The following is a 20,241-nucleotide window of genomic DNA, read 5'->3' as shown; positions in this document are numbered from 1 at the left end:
ACGGCAGGAACCTGGAGGCCAGAACTGATGCAGAGGCCATGGAGGAACATTGCTTACTAGCTTGCTCCCCATGGCTTGCTCAGCCTGCTTTCTTAGAGCACCCAGGACCACCAGCTCAGGGGTGGCACCACCCACAGTGAACTGGTCCCCTCCTTATCAATCATCAATCAAGAAAATGCACACAGGCTTGCCTCCAGGCCAATCTAATGGGGGCATTTTCTTAACCAAGGTCCCTTCTTCCAAAGTGACTCCAGCTTGTCTTGGGTTGGTATAAAAGCAGCCAGCACAGAGACTGTTCCGTGTGGTCCATGTGTTCTAAGTGGCCTGGACAACATAGGGTGGCACCTCTCCTCTCTCCCTTTGTGTTTGCCATTGGGTTGAATTACTGTCAGATGGCGGTTCTGTTAGATTGCAGTTTGTTACGGCTCAAGTTCAGCTCAGGGCCTGGTCTGTAGCAGGCAGGTGCTCCACAAACATTTGCCAAATGAGCAAACCCATGGGTGAAAGTCAATGTCACGACGGGACAGACAGTTCCACTCCAGTTTTCACACACTGATTATCTGTGGAAAAGCATCCCAGAAGAAACTGGACGCCTGCACTTGACGGTTGCTAGATTCATCGTCAGTGAGGCTGTGAATAAGTGAAAAGAACAGTGTCGCTCAACACGCTTGCAGTCAGCCACCTTAGGATCCAGTTGGCCCGCCGTGGGTACTTACTAAAGAAACCGAGAGAGTGTCCAAGAGACGTCGGCCATTGCATGTTTATTACAGCATCATTCCCCACAGCAAAGCAAAGAATCCAGTTAGGTATCCGCTGAAGAAGCATCAGATATACAGAACGGAATATTATTCAGCCACAGGAAAAGTGGGGGAATTCAGTCATTTGTCCTTCCTTGGGAGGAAGGAGCTGGAGGAGGATACTGATGGAAATAAGTTTAGATACAGAAAGACAAATGCCATGTTCTCTCACTTACGTAAGGATGCTAAAAGTTAATCTGAAAGTGGGTAGAGAGTGAGACAGATCGGAGTCTGGAAAAGGTTGTAGGGAGCTCTAAAAGGATGGACAGGGTATAATTAAGGGCCGCTGAATTGTAATTTGGAAGGAGATACATATCAAGTGTAGGGTAACTATGATTGACAAAAATTATTTAGGATATTTCCAAAAAAGAGAGACAATTTTGAATAGCCTCAACACACACACAAAACTGATGTATGTGTGATGAGAGATAAATCTTCCAGTTACTTGGTCTGATCATTATTGTGTACATGCACTGAAATGTCATACTGTCACCCATGAACATGTACATTTATTTTATTTCAAACGAGTTAAGAATACATCACCACAAATGAAAAAAAAATGGATTATTTGCACTAAAAAACGGCTAAAATGTTGCTCTAAATCCATAAGTTAAAAGATAATAAGAAAGTCGTACATGTTTCCTTCTTCACCCAGGAAATGAGTGATTGCTTCCTGCGGTTATTCCTAGGAAAAATGAGAACATGCCATATAATCTTGTAGCCCCATGAAAGAAGAAAGTAAAATGCTTTCAAAATGATTTGTGCCAAATGTCTCTTTGTCATGCCTTGACAGATAAGTGAGGGAAGTTGCCCTGTTTCTTTGGAGCCTTGAATAATTCAGAAAGGGGAAAAAAAAAAAAAAAGAGGCAGAAATCAGAACAGTTGGACCATCTAGACCGTAAAGAAAGAAAGGCTCAATTTACCTGCATCGTTAGACTTGAAAAGGATACTCTGCTGTGAGCAGAGAAGGAATGGAAGAGAGGCGGGGCCAGGGAGACAGAAGAAACAAGGTGTGATGGAGGCTGGGTTATCGTAGTGACAATAAAGTTAAGAATGAAGCCCCCAAAAATGTAAAAGTATTTGAAGGTCTTGAAGCTGCAGGTACTGTGTTAGCTAGGCAGTCCAGTACAATGTGTTTCAGGAATTAGGACAGGCAGCATGTTTTTATTTAGCTGGTTGAATTGCAGGTTTTGTTCCTCATGACAGTATTAAATTGGCCAAGGAGTCAGCGGGACATAATGACTTTATGGCTAAATGCATCTCGTAATAAATAATAGCCATATATCAGCCTGCCTAGTACCTGAGACAAGGTACCTGCCTAGTATTTGAGAGATGGGGCCATGGGCAAATCTATGGGGTCTATGGATTTGTGGCCTGAACTGGAGATGAGGAGACATGACCCTGAGTTCTGCAGAATGTTGAGAATCTTGCAGACAGCATGCTTGTTGCCGTGTAGATTGTCCATTGAGGATGTCAGAGCTCTTATTCTTCCTGGGTTGCTTTTGCAATGGGTTAAAGGGCCAGGTTACAATGCTCCTTAATGCAACTGAAGATTTCCGGTTGAAAATACTAGGGGGTAGTGTGTGAGCACATGAGTGTGTGTGTGTGTGTGTGTGTGTGTGTGTGTGTGTGTGTGTGTGTGTTCTTTTACTGGTTCCCCAAGAAGCCAGCTTTGAAAACTTGAATTTTAGCTTCAGGAGGATAGGGTTAAACTTGAGATGTGCCTCCAAGAAAAGGTTCAGATTGTAGAGTTTGCCCGGGGTACCACATAGAGGTATGTGGTAGTATAAATGAAGATAGTCAGGTAGCCCCCAATCCCATCTCAAGTTTGATCAGTTGGGAAAAACAGAAGAAAGAGAGACTTGCCTTCTTATTCACATTCCCTTTCTCTTCCCTGTTTGCACTAAGAATTTGATCATTTCTTACAAATGGGGTCCAGGATCCTTAGCATCCCCTTTGGGAACCCAAGGCAGGCTAATTTTGGTGAGAGGACACTGGACAGGACAGGACAATTAGGTGGCCTAAAGCAAGCCCATGGAGGTCAAAGCCTGGCTGCATAAGGGCAGCCAATTAAGCTGCAATAGGTGGGTGGGCTGTAGCTGGAAGCTGGATTCTTAAGCGCTAACAGGAGTTAAATGCCAGCCAGGAGGAGGGGACCACCAAGAATCCCGATACTGAAATGTGATGATGAAACTCAAGCGAAGCCACAGACAGGAGGCTGGAGCCGTCAGAGCTGAGGAAGGATGATGCCGGATGGCAGAGAATAAGCCTCCTCATTATCAGGGACCCCGAGAGATGTCATAGTAGGGGAGGCAGCTGGCGTTTTGCTGATTTTCCAGGAGTGACTCCTTGTAGGATCCAATTCCAATGAGATCAGAAGTACAAACCACACAGGGGAAACAGAATGTGTATATATAATGGTTCCCATCTTTGCAGTGTGCAAGCTGAATGGTGTTTGAAAACCTTATATGTTCTCATCATGATCTTGGGATGTCTATGTGCCAAGGTCAATGATGACAGGCAGTAAGGGGAAAAGGCTAGCTTTAAGCTTCCATAGCAACCAGGAGGAGAATAACAAATACTAGCTAATACTTACTCTTAGAAGCATTTTACTTGCACGGATTCAGCTAATTTTCAAAACCGACATTTGGCATCCTATGGAGTAAAGGGGGTGATTTGACCAATGTCCTTAGATTTCAGTCTTCACCTTTGCGGGAAAGGATTGGACCACATGCATCGTTCCGAGCATGACTTGGCAAGGTGACACTAAATGACAGCTCCTCAACTTCGGATCTCTCCAAGTCCTGACTGACAGCTCAATAGAGCAGCCAACCCCAATCGGAGTGCAGCCTGGCTGGACAGGGGCTGAAATCTCCAGGAGTTCAGAAGAAACCATGGTGTGGAGAAGGCTCCAGTTTCCTCCCATCTTTCTGGGTTCTCAGGGTCAGCAGCCACACTGGATCTCTATTTACCCTTCTCCCATGGCAGTAGGTGGTTCCATGGTCTGGCATCTGGTGGCTCACTATTCTTGAGGGTTGCTATTTCATGGTTCCAAGAATGTACGTTTAGTCTAAGATAAATGAAGCCATGGGACAGACCAAATCTGAATGGGGAACTGGGAGGAAGGAGGATGGATGATGAGGTCACACAGACTCAGCCCCCAGGTTTGGTTAAGTACGGGGGGGGGGGGGTGGAAGGACCTGGGGCCCTGGGGGAGCTGCTTGAAAGAAGGCAAAGGCTCAGTTGTTCCTAATGGGTAGGTGGAAGTACTCCATCACTGTGTTGAGTCAGGTTCAAAGGAATAAGACAAGATTGCAGCTATTGTCAACTGGATGCAGAGTGGTATTGCTTGCCAACTGGAGGCATTTTCTCATAGGCCATACCTGGGTGTTGGGGTAAGAGCAGACCCACCGAGGCATGCCCTGCTTGGAATGGATGGAGTCTGGAGTGTGGAGGCTCACACCTACAGCCATGCCCCTCCGACTTCAGGAGGGGTAGAGATTGCAAAATTTACAGACAGCTGAGCGTAGACAGGAAGTGTAACCTCTTTCATTGGTCGTTATCCATCTGCATAGCACATTTCAGAATGATCTTGACTAAAGAGCTTCTTCCTTACTTTGAAGTCAGACTTCCTAAATCTCAAGAGTAGTTGTTCAAGAATAACCTTTCTTAGTCTTACTTAGTAAGTAGCCACGTCATGAGCCTTGAAAAGCAATTGCACTGCTTGCCCTGGTCTCCTCTGGTGGGCTGTTTACTCTCCCAGGTCCGTGAAGTTTTATCATGGACTAGTTTGCATCCTAAGCACCCCCTGGGTGGAGCGCTGCTCATTTTTTGCTGTCGTTGTTATTGTTCCTATATTTCTTGTAGTGCTTAACCACCTACCACTCTTGAATTCACCAAGTAGTTGAGCACCCTTGGCTCTATTGAAAAATACACCTCCTCCTTTCACCTGTACTCCTAGGTGAATGGTATATTGGCTGTCAGTTATTGTCTATGCCGCCCCAGGATCCCTCTGTGGTGGGGATCTTACATTCTTCTGAGAGAGGGCTAGGGACCATTTGTTCCTAGTACTGATGGAAGTGTAGGATGCATCCGGTTTTCAGAATACCATCAGTTTCCTTGGAAACTGCCCTTTTATTGGTAATTTTGACACTGTGGACAAGGGTAGAGTCTACTTACCTTTACTGGCCCAAACAACATCAAGGGTATATGAGGACTCCACTGTGATTTAACTGTGTTGGCTGGTTTCTTTATGACATGATCCTTGAATTTATATATAAACTTACGTTTCTTCAATGTAACTGCCATAAATGTGTTTTTATTGTGTGAAGGTAATGCTTTAATTATAAGACACCTACTTCATGGATCAGGAGTGAGTCTCACCTTTGGAATGTAAACATTTTGCCTTAATCATTCATTTACCTTAATCTGGATACCATGTATTCTTTGATACCATCTAGTTTCAAACCAATGACTCTCTCTTCATTTGTTTATTTTGTTTAGAAGAAGCAGTTGCTTGTTATATGGTTTTCTAACAAAAAATGAGATTACATATGGGTTTTGATAAATGTATTTGGTTATTCTTTCTTCTTTGGGGCTGAAATAATGATCAAAGTGACCATTCATTCTAGGAAGAATAGCTTTCCTCCTCTGGATTCTGGTAACTTCTTTCCTGCCCAACTGGCCTGATCCTTTTCTCATACAGTCTATATTTTAGCTATTTCTATATCCATGCAATACTCCCAATGATATGATACCTTGAAACGTCACCTCTTGGCCTGGAACCTATCGCAACTGGGTACCTCCCTAATGATTAGCTGTGAAAATGAAGAATGAATGGAGAGATAAGTCAATTAAAAAAAAAATTCCCAACAGGAATATCTTAGAGGGAGCATGTTCTTAGAAACAAACTTCCTTTGGAAGGAGCTAAATGAAGGAAGAATTTAGTAACTGTGGTTGGAGCACAAACTGGAGGCTTTTAGCTTTCAGAAAAATGAAACAAAACAAGGCAGAAAAACAAAATGGGGACTGAAATGTAGAGCTGACCTTGACCTTGGTGGAATCATCATCGGCTAATCTGCTAATGGTTTTATACAAAACCATCATGGAGGAGTCTTTGCTGCTTCTGTTGCCTGTTTATGTCCCCAAAGCTCTGTATGTTTCTCTAAATGATACTTCAAAGACAGTTGATTTTCCAGTTCCCTTTTTCCCTTACCACTATAACTATTTGTTATAGTGTGGATGGGTGGGGTATGGTGTGCATATGATATTGAAGAAGGGTGTGAAGTGTGCACATGTGTGTACATGTGTATGCACAGAGGCCCAAGGTGCACGTCAGGGGGTCTTTCTTCTATCACACTTCACCACGTTATTTATTTACTTATTTTATTTCAACATTAAGTTATTTTATATGCACGGATGTTTTGTTCGAATGTATATCTGTGCATCGTTTGCATGCCTAGTACCCAAAGAGGCCAGAAAATGGCGTCAGATCCCTTGGAGCTGGAGTGACAGACGATGATGAGCTGCCATGTGGGCGTTGGGAATCGAATGCAACGCTTCTGAAAAGAGCAGCCCAGCCGGTTCTGTTAACCTCTGAACCCTCTCCCCAGCCTCTCAAGCAGTGTTTTCTTGACATAGGGTCCTGAAGCTCACGGATTTGGATTGGCAGACTGGCCAATGAGCTTCAGGGACTGGCCTGTCTCTGTGCCTCCACTTTCTACCCCCAGGCTGCACTACTTTCCAGCTTTGACCTGGAAGTACTACCCTCATTGAGGTTTCCAGTAACTGTCACGCCTTACGAGGCGGGCCCGAGAGAGGAGCCCTTAAGACCCAAGATCCGAATGTGCCGGCTCTCTTGGTTCCTGGATCCTGGACGCTGGAGGTAGATTGAGCAGAGTTCTCCAGAGAACACCGCTGGACTGCGCTACATCTTTCCCGGACCCTGTAACCTATCCCTTTACTTGGACGTTACCCCCACAAAATAAACCTGCCTTTTAACTATGTGGAGTTGCCTTAATACTTCCTCCAATACACTGCTATGCTCATCTTTTCCCAAGTTAATCTTTACAGTCTTACGTGTATGCTTCTCCTGTATATATGTGTGTACTGTGTCCATGCCTGGAACCAGAAGAGGCCAGAGACTGGCTTTAGATCCCCTAGAACTGGAGTATACAGATGGTGCTGAGCTACCATGTGTGTTCTGGAAACTGAATCCAGGTCCTCTGCAAGAGCAGCAAGTGGTTTTAGCCTGCTGAGCCATCTCTCCAGCCCAACGGTCCAGCTCTTTGCATGGGTCCTGGGGGATCCAAACTCAAGTCCTCATGCTTGAGAAGCTGACACTTTATCACTGAGCCATTTCCCTGGCCCCACACCGTCTGTGTCTTTACACAAACATTGTAGGCACTAATCCTATGACTGTGTGGTTTTAAACTGCAGCCTATTCATCCTTTACATTCCTTCTCAGCAGGCTTCCTGTGGAATTCAAGGTCAGACCAGCTCAGGTAAGCTCCGGCATGTGGCGGTGTAAAGGAGCTATATTTTAAATCACACTCCGCGTCATCGTCGCACATTCCAGGGTAAACCAGATGGACCGTGAACTCCCATCGTGCCCTGTTTTCATGAAACTTTATTATTCACTTGAGGGAACGGTGACAAAGCATAGGAATCCGAACACATGGGGACCACAGAGGTTTGTTATTTTATTGTGCAGAAAGTCAGTGATAATCCACTAGAGAAGTATTCCCACAAGCAAGCCATCCAAGTACAATCACAGACAGCGATTCTACAGGAGGAACAGAGGACCAAGTGAGAGGACACGCGGAGGAGCAGGGAGGAAGCTGGCGGCGGTTTATGTCTTGATACGTTTCTCCTGCAAACATACCCTAGCTTGCAGAAATGGCAGAAAAGTCAGATGTCCAGTCTTACTTAGCCGTGACCAACAACAGTAAAAAACAGTCTTATAAAATTTATCTCCCACAAAAATAAACTATATATATAAAAATTTTATGATGTTCTCACTGTTCCATTGGACACAAGCCTTTTTTTTTTTTCCTTTTTTCTTTTTTTCAGTATGAAAAATGAGGTATACTGGGACTTAAGAGGTAGCAGTGTGTTTTGATTGTACAACATACAGGAAATAAAGAGTAACTTCATGAGAGATGGACATCGCTCAGTGTGCCGAGTCTGGCCAACATGAGAAACTGCTTCAGTTTTTATGAGCTGGCCAACGAGGTTTCTAAAAGGCCCATCCGAAGATATGGCATGGGGATTTGATCTTTATGAGCCACTGTTTATTTGTTTATTTAATTCGCAGTTAATAATCACGTTGAGTTTAAAATCTCTCCATAGCTCCTTTGGTGACTCAGACAGTGAGCGATCTGCCAGTCTCAGAAAGGCATGCGGCCTTGGAAAGGACCTCCCTGACATGGCTGGGAGAGAGATGGCTTTGTCTGTCTGCTTGTTTGTTCCATTTGGCTTCAGTATTAAAAGTCACACGGACACAAAGCCATCATGGGAAACTACCTCCTGGCCCAGTGGATAACACCGTGAGGAAAGTCAGCGCACTCACTAGGAAGGAAAGGCACAAAAATTCTACACAAGAAGCGTTCGTTCAATCAATCTGCTTGAGACATTGTACAAAACTCACATTGCGTAACATACATGAAAATATCTGTCAAGCATTACTCTTACAGGCAACTAATCTTAAAAACCTATCTTATTTTCTGATTGCATTAGGCACAAGCTGAGCTGTTTGTAGCTCACCTACAAAGTTTCAAGTTTCTTTGAAGGCTGGCTTGATTTATTCATTCATTTTTGCAAAAGTACGTTTAAAAAAAAGTGTTCTATCAAGTGTCTTTTTAAAAAAAACAATTCGTTTTGATGAGGGTTAGGTGAAGTTTGAACTATTTCAAACATCAGAGGAAGAAACTCAGAGAATGTTGCAGGCTACAAGTTCATTCCTTTTGAAGTCTGGAGGTAGGTCCTTGCAAGTCAATTAGTCTGTTTCTCGATCAACAAGTCGTTTTGAGGTACAGACTGGGAGAGTAATATTTGAACACTACAGACAAATTGCATGTGTACCAGCGTGTGTGTGTGTGTGTGTGTGTGTGTGTGTGTGTGTGTGTGTGTGATACTATGTAGTGTCAATGAAGAAAATTATCCTTAAGAACCTAGGAGCGACTTGGTTAAAAAAAAAAAAAACAAACTGTTTCAAATTAATGTAGCATTCTAGCGGGGAAAGCTGTGATAAGCATTTGTAAAATTTTAATTAAAAAAAAAAATCACAGAAACATGCATAGCCACGCTGAGACAGAGTAAGGGCGCGTCTTTGACAAGGATGACAGAGAACTGTGGATGGTGGCCTGGCCTGCCCAGTAAGTTTTCCTCTCTTGCCCTGCTCTTGTCTAGCAGCGTGTAACAAGTGCAGGACTGTAAATTCACTGTAGCGTTTCAGAGGTAGAATTGAGTAGTGGGGATTATTGCATCTCTGGCTAAAAGTGCAGCTTGAATGCAGAGACGGCTGACCGAACCAAGATAATGCACCTCGGCCGCCGACCATCTTATGTCAAAACGAGATGTATTACTTGAAGTAATACACAGGCTTCATCTGAGGTAAGTGGTACTGCGGTCTTTCACGGAAACTGGTATACAATGAAGAACGAGAGAACAGAGAGAAGAGAGAGAGAGAGAGGAGCCGGGGAGCGGGGAGGAAAAGGTGGAGAGTGGGCGAGAGCTTTTTTTTTTTTTTGCTTTTCAAAAATATTGTCCTTTAACTATATAGCAAAAGAAATTTACATTTTGCTCCTCCCACCTCCTCATCATTCGGGTGAGTTCATCAGGTATATGTACCTTTTCATTAAATTCCAAAAAAGGATAATTTTACTTGTCTAGGATGCTTCGAGGCTGACAAGTATCGCTTATTGCTAAGTGGCTTTCGACCGTGTAGGTCTCCCGAAGAGGGAACGGATGCTTGTGGGTGTATCTCTCCTGCTGATATGTGTGAGCCCATAAACACAGGAGTCAACATCTATTATTTGCTTACTTCCCTTTTTGAAAAAAAAAAAATGAGCATAGCCTATCCTGGTTTGCTAGCTGAATGAAAAGATACACCAGCATTTTGTCTCATTTAGAATTAAAAAGAAAAAAAAAAAAAAAAAAGGTCAAGTAAGTGTCTACAGGATTATACACAAAGGAGAGTAGTATCTACTTATCTTTGGTGTCCTAAGCAGAAGACTCACTATGATCGGGGTAGGGTGGCATCTGAGGGGACCCGCACAGAGTCACATACGATGCTTGTCTTATACGAATGCCCCTGGTCACTAGAGTGACCTGTTAGGGTTTGAATGCAGTGACCGATTAAGCCCAGCACAGAGTTTTCCTCAGCCAGCCACCCGTGCTTATCAGATCCACACACTATTAGTAGGTTAAGGAAAAAGAAAACAGTCATTAAAAGTTGCATTGTTAAACTGTGTCCCCCGTGTTTACAGCAGTTGTTTTTTTTTTTTTTCACTAAACCTGGGACTGTGAAGGGATTACAAAGGAAGTGATTAATATAGTCCTTCTCAAGGTTATGTGATTTCGCCCGCCCCGCCCCCCGCCCCTCGCCCGCCCCGCCCCTGCCCCACCCCGCAGAAAGTGGAAAGACCGTGGCAGTAGAGAGTAGTAAGTGGTCACTGCGATGTCTTCTCCCTTCGAAAGATCCAACTGATGCTGAGGTAGAAATCAAATGTCGGTGCCCCCTAATCCTCCTCGGCAGACTCTTGCGAGGATGTCTCTTCGGTCTCCTCCTGAAACACAAGAGGGCAGGTGGGTTAGGCCTCGTTCTGGGCGCGCGCACGCTCTGCTCTTCCTGGGCGCCATCCTTCGCCGCCACCGAGCTGGCTGCCTCCGCCATGCAAAAGCTGAGCTTGCTCAACTAGAAGATGGCTGGGACACTCCCCGCCCTCATTTCCCAAGCTCCTGACCCGAGTCATTGAGGACTCAAAGGGTTGTCTTTTCCCAGGGCTGCCTTAAGGCACTGTTGACTTAAGGCATCACGGTTGCTGGTCAGCAAATTCAATTGTTTGCCCTCCGGAGAATGTGGATGTGGGATCCCCGGTAGCTTTACTCACTAAGAAATAAGAGATTTTTTTTTTTTTTTTCTGACAGCATGCCAGTCATTGGTTTAAAAAAACCTGGCACAACTAGTCTTAAGAACAATGTTAAGGAATGTGAACCCACCCGCCAGGCCAGATACCTGGAATGGTGGTAGCTGGTACTGTTTTGGTGTTTGCAAGAAAGCCCAGGATGTAGATGTGGGACATACCCAAGTTTCCGCAGCAATGGTTGGGGGGGGGGGGGGGCAGGTTTGGGTCAAAGCTGCAGTTTGGGGACTGGTGTAGGACTCCTCTGCAGAGTCAGTGGGAGGGCAAGAGCAGACCCACCCGGAGTGTGTGGCATCTGAGAGCCGTTTCCTCATTCTTACATTTATTAAAGCCCATTTTGAGACAAGGAGCAAAGCTTGACATAACTGCTCAATCTCAATACTAAATCCGTCAACATCAGGCAAACAGTTAATGGTGCGCCAGCCAAGCAGAGAAAACCTAATATATATGTTTTTTTTTTCCAGGGCCTCTCCATATAAATCCATTTCCTCCTCCCCTCCCCCCTCTTCCCCCTTCATTCCTTGTGGCTCTGGAATTTGTTGGGGTTCTGCAAGCCGGTGTGAGCTACAAAGTCCTTTTAACGTTTGCTTATTTAACAAACCTGCAGCACCTTTCAGGACATGGGTGGTAAAGCGGAGACAATAAACAGTTCCGATAAAAAGTGTCATTCGAGGGAGGTTGATTTTTATCAAATGCTGCCGGCCGGCTCCAAAAGACAGCACGTGAAAGAGATCCCGGAGGAGAGGTAAACATTTACTCCCGGCAGCCAAGGGAGCCCCATTTAGGAACGGCCAGCTTACAACAAGCTTAGACAGCCGCCTTCCTGCTTTAATAGATTTGGTTTTCCACACGGCTTCATTTTGGTCTGGGTGGCTCACTGACAGAATTTATACCTCTCTTCCTTCCCCAGGTCACTACAGAATACCACGCAGTGGGGGCATGCCTTCGAGCTTGTCTGTGCTGCGCGGTGACCAAACGTCCATTCATGAGTGTCTGAAACACTTCATCTGTGAAGGGGCTCCTAAATGTTACCATGTGTGACGCTGCTGCTGCTTCGCAAATGGCAGGGGAAGCAGCCCCCACAACTCGGGGCTCGCTGCTCATGCCCTCCCGTGAATGTGCACACACGCATGCACACGGCCATGGAATCTTTATCCTATTCTTTTTTTATCCCCACTGAGACACCGCTTCTTGTAAGTCAAAAAAGGTTTCAAACATTCCATCTCCCCCCCCCCCCCAAAAAAAAAAAGACCGAGAGAGCTGTAAATCCAGGGAATAAACAACACATTCAAACGAATGGATTACAGCTTAAAACAGAGAATCAAGGCAGGCAGCATCCAGTCACGGGAGTTCACACCGGTTTTGTTTAGTCTGCTTTTGGTTTTGTGGGAAATGTGGAACGCATGGCGCTACCTCCCTTCTCCCGCCCAGGCCGCCCAACTGCGGGCTTCACATCTTGACGAGGCAACAGGCCATGACCCCGAGATTCTCTGTGGAGTCCTGGTTAGCAAGGAGGATGTAGCAGGATCAAAGCCACGGGCAGACGGCATATAGAGACAAGCCCGGGATCAGCTGCCCCGTGACCCTGTTTTTTTTCACTTAATAGTTAAATTCCAGAAAGTCACTAAACTGTTTGGCAGATACCTTTTTTGTCCTCTCCAGAGGACTCACTTCTTATAACACGAGGTGTGGACTCATTTTAGGTTGCTCCCTTGGAGCGGGTGGGCATGGTTTACTCCATCCTCTCCCAGGGAGCAGATTTACAGGATGAAACAACCCCCCCCACCCCCACGGACTGAGCTATGGCTCTTCTATTTCTATGAGCTTGATATTCTTTTATCTGCTCACCCGAGGATCGGGAATGAAATAGGATTTCTCAGGCCGCGAACCTGCCGAGACCTTCCGCTAAATGGAATGTGATCGGCTTCATAGAATGTTCCCAGGAGCCTTGTTTGATGGGAGTGCCCGCAAATCCTGATAGCCAAACCCCTTAGACACAACTCAGCCCCAAAGGATGGCCCCTTGTTTCTCTTACTTAACATTTCTTAACACAACATGCCGAGTAGGAGTAGTTTTATTTATGTGCCTTTCCTCTGACCTTGAAATTCTTTGGCTGGTAGCTATCAATGAGGACTGGGAACTTAATGAGGATGTCAGGGTGGGAAGTCTCGCTCCGCTAAATGTGGGGTGGCAATGTGGCTCTCACATGTTCAGCACCGTGGGCTTCTCATAAGGCTTAGGGGAGAGCTTCTTTCTTGGCACAGCCTCGGCGGGCCTCCCTCCAAAACAAGGCCAAGGTGTCAAGAGGCTGACCCTGGCAGCGTGGGTGGTACTTCCCAACTCTACCAGCCTCAGTTCTCATCTCTCGAGAGGCCTGGCCTTTTGCTCTCTATGCGGCTGCCCTCCTGACGGGTACAAAGATACCTTTGGAAAAACTGACTCGAGTCCTACGCTCACTAAACTGCACCCAGGGATCCCGTGCCATGCAAAGAACAGGAAAAAAAAAAAAAAAAAAAAAAAAAGAGGTATTCTGGGATAAGCAGTCATCTCTGATGTCCCCAAAGGAAGCCTATCACCACCAACCACAGAGAAAATTCCCATCAACCTCCAGGCTCAGTCCTCTTTAGTAACTTCGCAGACACGGCCGCGGACTGTGGACCACAGCTTGTAACCCCCGGATGTATACCTTAAAGATGGGCTTCACATTTGGCAACACATTGCCCGAGGAACTGCGAGGGATTTAACTCGCCATGCAAAGGACTAAAGAGATAGAAATACTGAGTTGCACACAGCCTATTAGGGGCTGGCTGGTGAGTGGGAAAACCAAACAGTAGCACTCTGGTCAAAGAAGGACTACCTGTTCAGAATGGGGCTTCGGGGATGTTATGCTCAAAGGACTTCAGAGCAGAGTCGCAGAGGGACATTTTGATGGGCAACCCTCACTACCTCCCTCGAACACGGAACGCATCCCTGCTATTCACACAGCTACTTAGGAAGACAACCAAGGATACACCAAGCTGGGTGAAATGTGTTTCCAGCAGGAAACTGATGGGAGGGAGGAAAGGGGGTGGGTAGAGTTAGAGAACTACACATTTGTCATACCTCTCGGAAAATGGCTCTCATTTTTGCCTTGGTTTTTCTTTCGTTCCTGCGGAGCTCGGGCATTGCTTTGAAAGCTTTGCAGATAAAAATCCCTAGGACGCAGCTTGCATCTATTGTTCCGTCAAGTTGGCTCAACATCATGGTTGTGTCTTTGGGTATACTTGAAGTGGTTACAAAAGCAGGAAGGAGGTTAGCCTGGTACCCAGCGTTAATTCTTGGCGGTTAGTGGTACAGGCAAGGATGTGGACTACAAGGAGTTTAGTTAAGAATAGAACCTGGGGCTTAATTTTTGGAGGAAGAGTAAATAGCAGGTCTGTAGTGGAGGAGAACTTCTGGCAAAGTGATATTTGTGGTAAGGAGGGCAAAAATCACAGGAGTTCACGCAGGCTCTTATAATCCTTCGTGTGTTTTTGCCTGAATCGCAAAGAATTCTGCCAGGGTTTCATCACCCGATGCTACAGATCAGAAGTGCTTCTGTCAGCCAAGCTCTGTCACCAGCCAGCCCACAGAGGGTTGAAGGGTCACTACAGTGAAATGACATTCCCAGACACACTGTTGGAATTCATACATATTTGAGGCCCGTCTTCTCAGAAGAGAGGTAAAGGGTCCTCCCGAGCCTCAAAGAGCAGGCACCTCATCTTGTCAGTTTTATCTGAAGGATCCACAAGACTGTACGTTCAAGTTTTTCTATCATTTTTTTTTCCTTCTTCTGCCCTATAGTTGGAATCAAAATGGACTGAGATTGTGTGACTTCATGAAAAATGACTGTTTCCTCCAACTAGGAACGTTTGGCAGCAGATTTTCAAAAACCATGTGAAATGTAACATGACCCATGTAACCTGGTGAGCACAACATAAACCACGTAACCTGGTGAGCACAACATAAACCATGTAACCTGGTGAGTGCCACATAACCCATGTAACCTGGTGAGCACAACATAACCCATGTAACCTGGTGAGCACAGTGGCAGGAATATGTCTTTCAAAACGGAGATTTGGCAAAGCTGAGCTGTTTAGAGCAAGACAAGGCTCTTTGTTAGGGCTACATGTATTTAATAATATGTAACTATTAGGGCCACTAGTGTGTGCCACCTTCCACTCAGTGACGTTGCTTTTGAGGTCTTACATGGGCATGTTTCATATAAAGAAGGCTGTTATTTTTTGTTATTGTTGTTGTTGTTTTGTTGTGTTTTGTTTTGTTTGAGACAGGGTTTTTCTGTGTTGTTTGGAGCCTGTCCTGGAACTCACTTGGTAGCCCAGGCTGGCCTTGAACTCACAGAGATCCGCCTGGCGCTGCCTCTTGAGTGCTGGGGTTAAAGGCGTGCGCCACCACCGCTCGGCCAAGATGGCTGATCTTAGATGTCACTGACCACGGACACCAACCATGGCACTAGGAGGTCATGTAATCAGTGTCTTATTTTCATTGAGGAAGACCAGGAAGGCCAATACCCATCTTGTGGCTCTGTATGGTTCTCTGACGAAAGTGTGCCGAGCATATGGGTAAACACCCTGCTGGATGGGCATGGAGAATGTGGATTATTAACCTAGTCACCTATTCTGTGTTTGCCTCTATATGTATGATTAAATAATAATAGTGTATTGAGAGGAAAGAAAAAATGTTGTTAAATAATTCGCCATCAAGAAAAGAAGAAGATGTCCTAAGTTCTTAAAAGATAAGTCTCCTGTTTAGGGCGCTGCACTGTATTCTCATTCATTGCTTATTTTGAGAGAAGGCATTGCTAAGTTGACTGGGCTGGTCTGTAGCCCAGGCAGGCCCACTTCATTCTCATGGAATTACAGGCCTGCTCCATGAGGCCAGGCATAAAATGCACTAATGTTTGTCTTGACATATTTCTGCCATGGAAAGTCTTGCAAAAGATATAGCACTGGTCCCTGGGATAACAAGAATGTCTCTGGGATAGTTAAAAAAGTCTTGAAATGGAACTCACATTTTTCAATAGTGAAAACAGTACAAATTTTGTACAATAGTACAAACCACTCACACATTTCAGAAGCCATCATTTCTGAGGCATGGATTCTGCCAGTTTTCCCGTTCTTAGGACAGGAACCTCGTATATGAAAAGTAACTGAAGATGTAACAGAAGGATTCATGTGTGACGGAAAGCATTCCGGAAAAACTTCCAAAATCACCCATATTCCCATTTTTAATGCAAAGTAACTTTAAAATATGGTTCTGGTGAAGTCCACTCTTTGGATGAGTGCAGACTTGTTCATTGGTGGCACAAGCCAGGAGAAACCCTTTCTTTCCCTTCAATTTCTTTGTATAAAACTGTGTTTTATTGTTAAGCAACAGAACTTTCCAGAACCTTAATGAAAACTGTACCAATATTTTTTTTATTATCCTGAGTGCTGTGGGATGTTCTGTATGTGCTGTAGGAGCCTGTTTTTGGGTTCCTTGTGGCTTTACCCAGCAGGTCCGCATAGAGGATGATTAGGACCACGGGCCTGAGTGCAGGTGTTTGAGATGGTCTGCACTTGGCTGTGCTGTCAAGTTGCTCTGATTGGTCAGTAAATAAATCCTGATTGGCCGTGGCTAGGTAGGAAGTATAGGCGGGACTAACAGAGAAGAGAAAAGAAAGAACAGGAAGGCAGAAGGAGTCACTGCCTGCAGCAGCCGCCAGGACAAGGAAGATGTAAAGTACCGGTAAGCCACAAGCCAGGTGGCAAGGTAGAGATTTGTAGAAATGGACTAATTTAAGATATAAGAACAGTTAGCAAGAAGCCTGCCTCGGCCATACAGTTTGTAAGCAATATAAGTCTCTGTGTTTACTTGGTTGGGTCTGAGCGGCTGTGGGACTGGCGGGTGACAAAGATTTGTCCTGACTGTGGGCCAGGCAGGAAAACTTAAGCTACACCTGAGTTTTTTCTCTTTCCATTTTTTGAGATTATTTTTTAAATTTTTATTTATATTTTATGTCTGAGTGCTCTGTAGGTATACCTGCCTGTCCAAAGAGAGCATCAGATCCTATTATAGATGGTTGTGAGCCACCATGTGGGTGCTGGGAATTGAACTCAGGACCTCTCTGGAAGAGCAGCCAGTGCTTTTAACTGCTGAACCACCTCTCCAGCCCCACCCCCTCCTTTTGTGTGCATGCTTGGTACACTTTGTGTGTGTGCTCCCGCATGTTTGCAAGCATGTGAGTATGTGTGTGCGCACCCTTGAGTGCATAAGTATGCACATGCGTTGGAGGCTAGAGGTTGATGTCTTGTCGAGATGGGTCTTCACTAACCTGCTTGCTGTAGAATCTGCTAAGCCCTCTGCCTTCTGAGGCTGCAATTTCCAGCATGCTACAATGCCCACTGGGTATTTACATGAGTCCTGGGATCTGGACTCTGGTCCTGACATCTGCGTGGCAAGCAATTTAACCGGTGATGCCTGTCTCCAGCCCTGCTCTGAGTTTTGACTTTTGAATAACACTAAAAATAGCCATAATCAGAGTAGATTAACAAGTAGTTATTTTTCAGCAGACATTTGAAGATTCAGCCTGCCTGAAACCCATCCTATTCTATCATGGAGGACTTGCTTAGAAAGACTGGGATTGAAGGCTCATTACTATTTCTTCTATATTTAGTGTGGGTTGGCAAGTGTGGAAGATAATTTAGATATGTGATAAATACTTGGATTTCATCCAGCCTACATCAAAACGCAAAGGCATGGCCGGCTGTCTGGGATGGGAACAGGAGGAGCAGGCAGCGCTGTGCTTTCACGGGTAGGCTGAGTCACACCGCTAAGAAGTTGAACTTAAATAAATAAATACATAAACCAACAACAATAACAGCAACAAAATTAACAGCAAATGTGTCAAGTCCACTGTCCTCTGGCCTCTGTGAGGAGCTACAGTATCTCTGTAGCCAATCCTGGACAAGAGGCAGCTGGTCTCACCTGGCCAATGCTGCCTTATTAGGACAGTCAGCTAAGCTAATTACGGCATCTGTTTAGGGTTAAGGGTCCTGATCTTTTCTCCGAGCTTCCTCCGCTCTCTGCCTCGCCTGCTGCTGATGTGCCCTTGAGCTGCGCAAAACACTGCTTTCGACTTTCCTCTCTCCTTCTCCCTTGACCTCTACAGTGCCAAGGGGTCAGGTCAGAGGTGAAATCAGAAAGCCTTTTTTATACAACAAGACATTGACACTCAAGGAAGTCTTGGATGGAATCATTCGTGTTTGCCACTTGGTACCAAACATTTATTGGCCCACAAAATGTTTTACCAGCTTGGAAGAATGTAAGCAGGGAAATAAATCAATCAGTACCCTTTATGGCTTTGGTGCATAAATCACAGGCTCCGGAGTGAGCCGACTGGTGACTGTAAGTCTGATTTATTATGAACTATTTACTGCATTTTGGCCAAGGTACCATGTAAAAGGTGAGTGTTGGAGTGAGAATGCTCTCTTCTCTCTCTCCATCCTCCGTCCTTTGTGCGTCTAGACTAAAAGCGCCCAGTAAAAATGCCTTCTTTGAGATGAATATACTGGCTGTAATTCATCAACTTGCCTGTCCCCAAATGAAATCTCTCATTTTGCTCCAAACAATGTTTAGGTTGTCTGCAATATAAACATCCTTAAAACTGCCCTTGAAGTTGCTGTAAAAACATTCAACATCTTGGAGGGGGTGAGTACCACGTGAAAACAGGTTTTTGGAGATTCTGTTGCCCAGGGGCACACCTCACACAGAAGATATTTGCAGGTAAGAAATCTATTTTGCAGTGGAATGTTTTGTTTCTGTTCTTTCAGAAAACGACTGGTTTTCAATTCAAAAAGAATTTTTTCCTGTTTTAACAGCTCATGGAAAGCTTATAAATGTACAATGTGCGCTGAATGATGGAATGTTGTAAGAATTAAACAAAAACAAACAAACAAAAGCTTGTTTTCCCTTAGATGAGCAAAGCGTCTGAATTATATATAGGGGGCCATGCCTAATCTCCACTGGACATGTTAAAATGGGAACTTGGAGAAACTATCAGACATGGAGAAGCTAGTGGAACATTTTCAGAAGGTAGGGTTAAAGATAGAAACCCGAGAAAAAAAGTTCCTTCATTCGATATTAATAACTTGAAAGAAAAGTCTATCACTCCTTCTAAAACTAACTTTTTAACTATGTTGTTGAGGATTTACCTCAGTTTGCTGAAGAATTCGCTAATTTCTAATTAGCTAGTTTCTATCTATCTATCTACTGCCTACTTTATTACTTTAAAATACAAAGTAACATTTCTAGGAAGCCTTGTTTTCTGCAGTTTGGGAATTTAAAGAGAGTCAATGTGAACACTGCAAATGTCTTCCCCCTTAGACCCGCGGGGATGAGTTCCTGCCCATAAGAATTATGGGAAAGACTTGCAGTTTGTGATTCATGGCACCTGGTGCATTCTCCAAACTCAATCCCTCCCTTGCAGAGCTTGCCTTAATTTTTTATAAACACGCATGCTTATAAATACAAACACATATGCTGAGACAGCATCATGCTGAATTTGCACCCTCAGAGTGACCTTTTGATGCTTTTTATCCCAGAGGAGTGCAAACATTCTTTATCACAGAGCCTCTGTAACTCAGCATTCATGCGACATATATACAGTGGAGGTGATCCTGATGATTTTCATCTTAAGAGTAGGATTTAGCAATTGACAATTTCCCCCAATTAAAAAAAAATCATTTAAAAAACTTTTAATGGAAGCATTAGGGGAAAGGGGGACCATTTTAAATGAATAAAAACCTCTAAATTTTTTTTTTGAAAATTTAAATCTTGAAATATGCAAAACTTAGCAGCCAAAATAAGCTAGAACATATTACCCTTCCCTGATATTATGAACTTCTCACACTTTTCTTGAGAATTAGGGAAGAGTCATTGTTATCGGGCCACATTTTCTAGATGGACACACAGGACAAAGTCCAGGGATGGCCAGAAGGAAGCACTCTAGTCACATGCATGGCAGTCTCTTTGCTTTACACGTGACACACTTAATCTTGCTGATTGCCACCATCTCAGAGCAGGACCTGAATGTAGCCCTGAGTGATGAAGAAAGGCTATGAGTCCGAGTCAATCCAGACTGCCAGGGGACAAGCCCTCTGGGACGGAATTGTGAAAGAAACAGATGGAAGGGAGTCTTCGGCTGTTCTGTAAAATTTACATTATCCTCTGCAAACTTCCACGTAATGCCCATGTTTACATAATTCATCACTGTGCCTCGA

The 20,241-nt window shown here is 44.6% G+C and overlaps 1 protein-coding gene across 1 annotated transcript in view; it reads right to left on the bottom strand.

Annotated features, from left to right (window-relative positions):
- Positions 1-10,398: 10,398 nt before the first annotated feature.
- The window catches only part of Hmga2 (high mobility group AT-hook 2), a 122,581-nt gene continuing 112,738 nt past the window's right edge, over positions 10,399-20,241 (bottom strand). The window contains exon 5 of the mRNA XM_037196735.1: positions 10,399-10,585. Coding sequence (XP_037052630.1) covers positions 10,538-10,585 — 48 coding nt within the window. The 3' untranslated portion in view covers positions 10,399-10,537. The remainder of the gene's footprint in view (positions 10,586-20,241) is intronic.

Source organism: Peromyscus leucopus, chromosome 18, assembly GCF_004664715.2.
Source record: "Peromyscus leucopus breed LL Stock chromosome 18, UCI_PerLeu_2.1, whole genome shotgun sequence".
Classification (NCBI taxonomy): domain Eukaryota; kingdom Metazoa; phylum Chordata; class Mammalia; order Rodentia; family Cricetidae; genus Peromyscus; species Peromyscus leucopus.
This window is presented reverse-complemented; position numbering and strand designations above follow the sequence as displayed.